The sequence below is a fragment of the Myotis davidii genome, unplaced genomic scaffold (assembly GCF_000327345.1).
Source record: "Myotis davidii unplaced genomic scaffold, ASM32734v1 scaffold399, whole genome shotgun sequence".
In the NCBI taxonomy this organism is placed as follows: Eukaryota; Metazoa; Chordata; class Mammalia; order Chiroptera; family Vespertilionidae; genus Myotis; species Myotis davidii.
The window spans coordinates 4,443,469-4,453,455 of NW_006292094.1; the positions used below are offsets into that span (position 1 = coordinate 4,443,469).

The following is a 9,987-nucleotide window of genomic DNA, read 5'->3' on the forward strand; positions in this document are numbered from 1 at the left end:
GGGTCCGACCACGACTGGAGCAGGTACCACCACTCGGAGAGCGAGCACTCCTGGGGCCGGGAGAAGTACTACCTGGACAGAGCGAGGTGGGACAAATGCAGGTATTACCACGACAGGTATGCCCCGTACACGGCCAGGGAGGCGTGGGAGTGGAGGCCTTTGCACGGGGACCGAGACTATGACCGTGGGGGTCAGTACGGCGGCCGGCCCTACAAGGACTATAGAAGCAGGAAGGGCTACGAGCCGGGTGCCAAAGAGAGGGAACGGCACCACTTGAGCGGCCCCCGGGCGGGCCCCCCCCACGCCCTGCCGCCCCACCCTGAGAAGTCCGCCGAGAAGATTGCACTTGCACCTGAAGGCAGCAGCTGTCATCTCGCTGATCGCTTTCACGACCACGAAAATGTGAAGTCACACAAACGGAGGTACAATAGTATAGAACATGGTGACACCCACGTAGAAAAGAAAGCCTGGAGAAGCGTACAGAGGGACCCTTTAGAAGAACCTAAAGTGAAGAAGCACAAAAAGTCAAAGAAGAAAAAGAAATCCAAAGACAAACACCGAGAGCGAGACTCCAGGTGAGGGCGTGGCCGCGCTCGGCTGCGGTGGGGTCACCGGCCTCGGCTCCACTGTCTCCGACCCGCTCAGCGATAGGTGGGGCGGGGCGTGGTGGTCTGATTTGTATTCCTCATCTGTGGATTCTGAGATTTTATGGTTTTTACAGATTTCTAAAATTTAGCTCTGCTTTTAAGCTGTATCTTACCTTACAGGATCATGAAATGCCAACAAACCACATTTTCCAAATATCCCCATGTGAATGCTTACGCCTTAGGAGGAAGCGTGTGATGCACTGGACAGGAAGGCTCGAGGGCTTTGCCCTCACCGCTGGTGCTAGCACCCTTCCTGGTCGGATGTACTTATTGTCATGTCTGTTCGTACTTCCTTCAGCCTCCTGGCTGCCAGGTGACAGACGGGAGGCTGCAGTGGCATTGACACTTCCCGCCCTAAGTGGGCTCTGAGACGCATCTTTTGTTGACTTTGTTTTTGTCTGTTTCTCTGTCTCCATTTCTCAATTTGAAATCTAACTGGGAAATGTTTTTGTATTTTGAAAAAGCTAAATTGGCCAGTGAGTGTCCTGGAAATGACTTACCTGTGATGACACGAGTGAGCACAATTACTCACACATCCTGTATACCTTTCACATCCTTAGAATTGCAACCTTGGGAAAACAATACCATGAGCCCTTGGTAAATAGTGGTTTCTGGGGGCAAGGGGCTCGCCGGCACCCCATGTGGCTGGCACCTGCAGGAGGGCTTCTCCCTCAGCCACCAGGTTCAGGAGAAGCAGCTCGGTCGGTCCTGCCTCTGGGATTTTGGCCGAACACCTTAGGCCAGTGATGGCGAACCTATGACACGTGTGTCAGAGGTGACATGCGAACTCATTTTTTTGGTTGATTTTTCTTTGTGAAATGGCATTTAAATATATAAAATAAATATCAAAGATATAAGTCTTTGTTTTACTATGGTTGCAAATATCAAAAAATTTCTGTATGTGACACGGCACCAGAGTTAAGTTAGGGTTTTTCAAAATGCTGACACACAGAGCTCACATGGTTCGCCATCACTGCCTTAGGGCCTGAGCAAAGCTAAGGGCAGCGGTGGGAGGGGTTCCAGGGGGTTATTTGTGGCCTGGACTTCATTTTAAATCAGACAGAGGTTTTACCTGCATTTGCGTCATGAGTGGCCACAGTGTGGGTGGCGAAGCCAAGGCCCGGCTCTCTTCGAGGTGGCTGCTTGGTGGTGGTTTGAGTTCTGGCTTATTCTCCCGCAGGCATCAGCAGGACTCGGATCTCTCGGCAGCATGCTCGGATGCTGACCTCCACAGACACAGGAAGAAGAAGAAGAAAAAGAAGAGACACTCAAGGAAATCGGAGGACTGTGGGCGAGACTCAGGACTGCACTTAGCTAAGGCCGCCAGCTCTGAGGCTCTTGACCGCTTCCGGAGAGCCGACGGCAGCCCCCCCCTCACCGACGGCCTGCCTCTGGAAGGCGCTGGACCTTTCCGCGAGAAAACAAAACATTTAAGGATGGACAGCAGAGATGACAGGGGTCATCTGTCTGAGTGTGGCCAGGGTAAGAGGAGATACTTGCACTTAAGAATGTAGGAGCTGGTCTTTTTAGAAAAGGGGATTGACACCTAGGAGGAAGGCCCAATGGCGGGGGGGGGGGGGGGGGGGGGATCACCCCGAGAGGGTGGCATGGAGCATGGCTCCCTTAGCATTTTGGGGAGCCCCGGTTACATGGACCAGGCCTCACAGAACCTGATACACACCTGGAATTTAGGGCTCCAGGTACCATTTTCCTCGGGAAGGGCCAGAACTTTCCTTTTCAGACCATTTTTATATTCTTCTCTCCGGAATCCTTAGACCTCGGGCATTCTGAGCATAACCTAGGAGTCAGTGTGATGACTTGGGTCATTAGGGACGTCAGCTGTCGCACCTGTCGTGCGGGGCTCTGGCTCCTGGGGAGTGGATCACTCTGGGTGTCCGGTCTTGTCTGCTCTGCACAGCCCTGCCCCTGTAATGGTGTGGTCCTTTCTGTCGCTAATTGCACTTAAAGCTGCCCCTCCTCTCCTCTGCGCCAGTGACCTTCGCCCCTGGCGAGCAGCATGGAGCCTGCGAGAAAACATGATGTAGGCAGCGCCCCAGAGCGGTCGCGAACTACAGCCCGGGGCAGGGCCAGCCAGTTAGAGTGGCTTCAACATCTCAAGTGGTTGGAAAAGTCCAAAGAAGATTTCATTTCCCATGAAAAGTATATGAAATTGAAATGTCGGTGTGTAGAGTGCAGTGGAACTGCCCAGCTTTTACGGCCTTTTGTGGAGAGTTTGCTGACCGCCCGGGACCCCGAGGTGTCCTGTGACTCACCCTGGTTGCCCAGAGGCCTTTGGGTTCCTGACGGTGTCCTGGGCTCGGCTGAGGTGACCTGAGGGGGGCGGCCGGCCTGTGAAGGTTGGCTAGGAGGGCACCTGGCCCGTGTTGGCGAGGAGAGAACAGCTCCGCGAGGCACGGCGTGTCCCATGGGGAGGGAGGGCGTGGTGGGAGCTGGCGGCCCTCGGCAGCAGGAAAGTGGAGCTGAAGTGATGTTTGCTGTTTTTAAGGGATTAACGTGTCTCCAGGTTGGTTTCCCGTGAACATGTCGGTGTCGGGGGGAGTCCCTCTCCCTGGCGCAGGGAGGGGCTGTGTGCACGGGTCCCAGGCAGCGCGCACTGTTGCCAGACTCCTCCGCAGGGGGTGGGGCCGCCCAGGGCTCTGGAGGGGGGGAGGCCGAGTGCCCACCTCGCTGGTGGCGTGGGCAGCTCTGCTGTCTCCAGGGGCTGCTGTCAGGCTCGCGTCCCAAGGCAGCCGGTGGTCCTGTCCCCGATCCAGCACCTCCACTCTGAGCAGCCCGGCACTGTCCCCACCTGTCCCCTCAGGAAGGGCCAGTCACCCGGCCTTCAGGCATCCCCGTCAGCTGTCGGGACACGTGTCCTGTCCTGGTGCCTTGACCGCTAACCTGCCCTTCAGACTCGCTGTCTCTGGGGTAAAGCCTGCCCCCCGTGTGACAAGGCTGATGGACCATGTCCACGGCGCGTGGCTTCCCGGCTTCTCCCCGCGGCGACCGTCTTCCCGAACCCCCGGAGAAAGGGCCCCTCCGCACACCCCTGCGCACCCTGGGCCCGGTGTGGCGTTATTTCCCGCGGAGCTGTGAGCCTGCTGTGCACCCGGCACAGGACCAGACACCGTGAGACCATTAAACTGTCTCTTAACCTTTGCTTGCGTTCTAGGTGACTGAGAGCTTGGCCTCACACACAGACTTCACTAGTTATGGTAAGCCGTGTTCACGTCTGTCTACCCATGGCTGTTGGCAGAGGCGCTGTGGGGCCAGAGTTTGGGACACGGTGTGGGGGGCAGGTGCGGGAGGCTCCCCTGCAAGGGCAGCTGGCCCTGTGCTCCAGGCTGGCCCTGTGCTGAACACCCCCTCCTCGTCAGTATCCTGGCCCGGGGACACTCCACCCTCCTTCCTCCCTTGTAAGACAATGAGGGTAGTTAAAGCGTCAGAATAACAGGGAAACGTTTGGAGAGATGGGAAATCCAGCCTCCTCCACCCAGACCTCCCGGGGGCCTGAGAGGGGCCCTGGAATCTCCATCCTCCACACACCAGGGCCAGAACACCCACAAATCAGAGGCGTCTGGCCCCACCCCCCATTTTCGACAAAAGGGTTTGCTTGATTTGAATGAGGTTTAGGTGTTTTAGAGCAGATCCAAACCTGGTCAGGGCGACGCAGCTGACGGGGAGATGGACTCGTGTCTCGCACCTGCCCTGGCTGCGGGGAAGGGAGAGGCAGCCGTTTTGCCCAAATGTCTAACTCTGGTCAGCAAGAGGGACTTACACACGTTAGTGAAGTGTCCACAGGCTAGCGTGCAGCTAGTCCACGTGACTTACCCGTGTCCTCGCCAAGGGCTTCAGGGGTTGAGATGGATGAGCCAGTTGGGGTTCGGTGGGCACGGTCCATGCCCAGCAGATGGCGCCCTCGTGCTGAGCTGCCTGCTGGCTCGGCCAGCGGCACGTCTGGCCTGTGTGTCTGGAACCGCCCAGTCCCTTTACAGCCATTGGGAAAGGCAGGCCGTGCGGTCAGGAAAGCTTCCCCGAGACCCGGGCTGCAGCGAGTCCACAGGTAGTCCTGGTGTGACGTGGGCCGCAGCGAGGCCTGCGGGCTCCTTAGACCCTCTGCTCCAGCTTCCTGCCTCTTGTCTTTCAGATTCAACACGTCCAACAGAAGCCATCCCCAACCCAGCTTCCATTATAAACATAGAAAATAACTTTGTTCAGATCTGCGTGGTGCTTCTTTAGTAAATACTGTACAGATTTTACCATGGAGAACTTCTTTTTTAGTTTTTACCTTTTCTTAATTACCCTTATTCCAAATGGACGAACACTTTCTACAACTGCTGAGCACTGTAAGATACATGTATATAAATCACATTAAAAGTGACGCCCTGGACTAGAACATCTCAATGCTGCTTAATCACAGACTCAGGTTGATCTCTCGTATTCCATGTAATGCTCCTCCAATCAGACCTCCGGGCAAGGCCAGCGGGACCCTGGATTGTTCACGTGCAAACAGCCGACAGTGCGCATATTTAATTTAAAGACTATTTAAGCTCCACGAGCTCTCAGCTCACTCGAGAGCAGTGTTCTCTGTAATGTCTGATACTAGAAACGAACGTGCTTCATGTTTCAGTTTATTCAAGATTGGAAGGTGTATTTTATAGACAAGTTCTGTTTTTGAACTTTGTGGAACTATTCCAATCAACTTACCAGTTATGATGAGTATTTACATTATGAATGTATAATCCAGACATTATTTGTAAAGCCTACAGTACGTTTTTTATTACATAACACTTTTTATACAGTTTCTCTTGTCTTGACTATGATATTGGAGTCTGAGTTATCAGCTTGGTCCCTGAAAAGTTTCTAGTTACAGACAAATCATACTGTGATTTTATTTTTAATATGGATATGCTATCAAACTGTGATACACTTATAATTCACTGGTCCTGCATCAGGAGACGGCGTGGGGACAACTGTATTTAATACAGTTCGTATCTGAATAATCTGTATGGTTTATACAGTTTGTGTTGTTCAGAGATGTCTAAAGTTTGATCTTTGTTTTTTTAAAGATTAAAAAAGCACTTGCCCCACTGTAAATATACAGCATGTAAAATTTATATAGTATATAAATGGCAGCAAATTAAACATTTGTGTCTTCTTTTTTACTGCTGTTTGCCCCATTTGCTTACGGACACGTCGCATGACCTCTTCCTGTTGCCTTTACTTTTTAAAAACTGCCAAAGCTCAGGACAGGAGGTGCAAATGGGGGGGGAGGGGGAATGGGGGCGGGGTTGTTGGCCCCAGCAATCTGTTTCAAAGAACCCAGTCTTAGGCAGTCTTGTAACAATGCATTTCCTTTTATTCCGTGAACATAGTATTTGACAGCCACACCCCCTCCAGTTTTACTATTTACAACAAAATACTGATGTACGATATTTCTTCATGCAAATTGTGGGAGTATATACATTGAATAAACACTCCAGGAATCAACATATATGTACATTATTTACATACTAACGATATTTACTGTAAATAGAAATGTCTTCTAAGAAAACAAAGTACGTGTGGCTTCTGGTCTACACCAGACCTAACTTTTCGGCAAAGTGCATCTACGTAGGTCTGTGCAACTTAACTTGAAAAATAGGCATCGCTTCACCTAGAAATAGCTTCTGTCTGGACTCAGTTTGGTACCACGTTAAACTGCTCAAAATGTCCTGTGATCCTGAGGACGCTTGCTTGTCGGGGTCTCTGCCAACAGAGGCTGTGGGCTGGGGGGGCTGCTGCATCTGCCCAGCGCCCCTCGCCTGCCCTGGGTCTCGGGGAGCATGTCTTTGGCCAGAGTGGGGATAATTCAGCACTGAGCGGGGGTTGGGGGGGAGGAAGAGGATGAACATGATCATATTGGCCCAGGCACCGGGCCGCCAGCTCCGTGTCGGGTGGGTTTTTCAGACCAGGCCTGCCTGAGGGCTCGGGGTGATGGCTTCGTGCCTGTTAGGTTAATACTGTCACAGCGACATCTGGAACGGGTGGTTTCCCGTGGCTGAGGCAAGCACACAGCTTCAGCACCATGGCTTTCTGCACCGAGTCCCCGCACAGGAGGCCAGAGAAACATCCCTCCGTTTCCCGTCCACTTCGCCCAGCCCCGCTGAGGCCACACCCGAGAGATGGAAAGCCCTTCTCCACAGGGTCCTACCTGGGTCACAGGACAACGTCCACGCGTGGGGACTGACGGAGCGGGCAGTCCTGGGCATGGGGCCAGCCCGGGGGCGGCGCTGCCGCGTCTGTGTGTGGAGGCCAGAGTTGCACATGCAGCAGCCGGGCATTTTGAGAACGAAGACTTGCCTTTCTCAAAAACTAAAGCTTCGGATTTGAGGTATCGGTACAATAACAAAGCTGAAGAGCTTGGGAATAAGCCAGAAAAGCCAGTCGGATGCATGTCGGAGGACCGTGGGCTCAGCCCTTTGTAGTCTGTGTGACTTAAAGCTACGTCGAGATCAGCAGCTCGAGGCCCAGGCCCACGGCCACCCAGCCTCAGCAAGGCCGCGCTCAGGAAGTTCCTCCTGCCGTCGGATCCCCGCGTCCGTGCATAGGTCAGTCGGCTTCTCCTCCTCGGGCCGGGCTTTCACAGGGGGAAGACCTCTAAAGGGTGCACGTTCAGGGTGTGCCCGAGCGGACGGGCAGGGAGAGGAGCTGGTGGGGGAAGGGACCCACCACCAGAACAGCCCCGTGGCAAGGCCGTCCTTGGGGAACAAAGCCCCAAGGAAAAGAAAGGCGTGTCCCAGAGAGACAGCACGGCTCCAGCCCCGCCACCTGTGCGCCACGGTCGGTCTGGGATGTGCTGGGGCCCGGCCAACGCCCAGTCCTGGGCCTGCGAGGGGCCCCACAGCGTGCACCTGGGGCTGTACTGCTGACAGGAAACCCTAAGCGCCACATCGCCTGCAGCCCGCTCTCCCCGCGTGACGGGACAGGAGAGCTCTGCCACGTGCAGTGAGCGTGTTTCTTGTCATTTCCATGCCTTCGATCCTATTGAGGAACCTGGTCAACGGTCAGATCAGGGACACAAGCGTCCGTTCTACACAAAGGTTCTCAATAGCGAAGGCAGTGGCCTCAGGCTGACCAGCCCCGTGTTCAGTGGAGCCGATGAAACAGGCCTGTGGGCGTCCCACACGGGCAGTTTCATCTGGTTCCACACAGGTCTGTGCCGGGGCTCCGCAGTTATGGGACAAATGCCCCCAATCACCAGCGGTACTGATTGGTCTTTTTAGGAAGTGTCTGGGGGGCCACCAGGCCTGAGCTGAGGGGTCCCCGGGGAATCGGACCCTCCCTGTCCAGGAGGGATGAGGGCGCCCCCATGCAGTGCCTGCCCGGCTGCTGCATATGTAGCGTCTACATCACTTCTGTTCAGTGCACAGTACATACTTGTGGCGGGAGTTACGTTTATAGCTGCCATTCTAAAAATACTATCAGAAAGTAAGTATCTTTCATAATTTCAGAATATAAAAAGGCATATAAAAGCTAGAGTCCTATATATCTGAGAAAAAAAATCTGAATAAAAAAGTGGTAGCTTTTCTTTCCTGTTTTGATATAAAACAGAAGCTTCTAGAACAGTGAACACCATCACGAATGAGCATGTGTGGCGACTGGAGCGAGCAAGGTTCCGCGGCAGACCTCGTGCCCGAGTCCGCTGCGTGGATGGTCGCGGCTCAACTCCCAGGCACCGCTGCCACAGGAACCGCAAGGAGGACCAGTGGACACGGCTGCGAGGCTGAGGTTGGCGGGAGGGACCAACCGGTGTCGCTCACCAGACGCGCGTGAGGCTTCGGGGCCCGCAGGCCGCGCTGGCGCACCGCTTCCTGGGCTGCCTCGCCCGGCCCCTCTGCTGTGGGGTTTGGTTTTACTCTTTACCTGTTCCGGCGAGGAAAGCTACTTTTTATTGGCAATCCTCCTTTTCCGCGTGGCCAGCATGTCGTAGAAAGGGTCCCTGCTGATGCTCGCTCTGCGGACACGGAAACAGGCCGTCAGGTACGCCCCCTCCCGCGGGCTCTCCCACCAGACAGGTGTGCCTCTGAGCGCAGAGGTGCCCGCAGCAGACCCGGGCACACGTGTACACACACACATGCACACACACACGCCCCCGAGTGCAGAGGTGCCCGCAGCAGACCCGGGCACACGTGTACACACAAACACACACACACCACCACACACCCCCACACACACGCACACACACCCACCCGAGTGCAGAGGTGCCCGCAGCAGAGCTGTGCGGGCCTGGAGCCTGTGCTGTCAGCCCTGCCGCCTGCACCTCTAACTCATAACACAAGGCCTGACTCCACTGTGACCACAAGGCCGCCACCCACCCAAGGACAATGCGGCAGCCAGACTCGGCCAGGCCACCCCGTGCTCCTGCATGTCAGAGATCTCGATTTCAGGAGACAACCATTTAGGCTACTTGCTTGTTTTCTCCTCCTGCGCTTTGAATTCCCACTCGTACGAGAGTTTTAATTTTCACCAATAAAGAGTGAACCCTCAAAACTCTAGGCTCCCACCCTCGGCCCCAATAAAAGCAGCTCCCAGGCCCATGTGACACTATCCCCGCCCCCTGCCCCACCAGCTCGCGGGGTGGCCCCACGTCAGCTGTGTCATTTCCGGGTCTTTTAAGTAAGAACTCTGCATCTTTTCAAAGCTTTCTGACGGTTACTGAAGGGCGTCCTGCGATCCTAAGACTCACAAGGCTTTTACCAACAACCACACTGTACTGACGGCCCGCGCCTGGTCCCCGGCCGCGGCCCCCTCACCTGATGGACTTCATCCACTCCTCCTTCTCCTCCGGGCTGGGCGCTGAGATGCGGTACACCACGTGGTTGCCCTCCACCACCCGGCCGTCCGCCTCCGTCTTGCAGGCTTTGATGACCTGCCCCTTGTGGCTTGGGTTATAAAGCTCGAAACAGTTCTGGTGGGACAGAGCGGGCTGTCAGGAGGGTCGGGGAGGTGGTCATATCGTGTCCCCGCCCCCTCCCCCCAGCGGCCAGCGCGACAGACGGTGGCAGGAGCAAGGCAGCTTACGGGCTTCCGGGGGTCCTCCACCTCCCGGATGCTGAGGTTCTCCAGCGGGATGATCCCCCGAGGCTCCTTATCCTGCGAGAGAGGAGCACGCAGCCAGCCTCACGGGCTGCCCGGGGGCCTGGCAGAGGGAGGGGGCCGCCGCCGCCCGCGCTCACCGTCGTGTACTCGAAGTAATAGAGGCAGTTGTCCGTGAGGATGAACCACCGCCGCTTCCAGGTCTTCACGCGCCCGCCTGCAAGCAGAGGCAGTGAGCAGCAGCGCAGGCGGGAGCCTGGCC

At 55.5% G+C, this 9,987-nt stretch overlaps 2 protein-coding genes and 1 long non-coding RNA gene across 3 annotated transcripts in view; 2 read left to right on the forward strand and 1 right to left on the reverse strand.

Annotated features, from left to right (window-relative positions):
* USP42 (ubiquitin specific peptidase 42) overlaps positions 1-2,211 on the forward strand; it is a 32,984-nt gene extending 30,773 nt beyond the window's left edge. Inside the window, 2 exon segments of the mRNA XM_006765474.2 lie at positions 2-575; positions 1,828-2,211. Coding sequence (XP_006765537.1) covers positions 2-575; positions 1,828-2,161 — 908 coding nt within the window. The 3' untranslated portion in view covers positions 2,162-2,211.
* Positions 2,212-2,243: 32 nt separating this feature from the next.
* Positions 2,244-5,812, forward strand: LOC107183349. Its single transcript, XR_001514138.1, has 2 exons — positions 2,244-3,862; positions 4,795-5,812. It is a non-coding gene; the product is annotated as an uncharacterized LOC107183349 (long non-coding RNA).
* Positions 5,813-5,983: 171 nt separating this feature from the next.
* Positions 5,984-9,987, reverse strand: part of CYTH3 (cytohesin 3) — an 11,753-nt gene continuing 7,749 nt past the window's right edge. Inside the window, exons 7-10 of the mRNA XM_006765475.2 lie at positions 9,866-9,981; positions 9,711-9,782; positions 9,443-9,597; positions 5,984-8,643 (exon numbers count right to left, since the gene is read on the reverse strand). Coding sequence (XP_006765538.1) covers positions 8,571-8,643; positions 9,443-9,597; positions 9,711-9,782; positions 9,866-9,981 — 416 coding nt within the window. The 3' untranslated portion in view covers positions 5,984-8,570. The remainder of the gene's footprint in view (positions 8,644-9,442; positions 9,598-9,710; positions 9,783-9,865; positions 9,982-9,987) is intronic.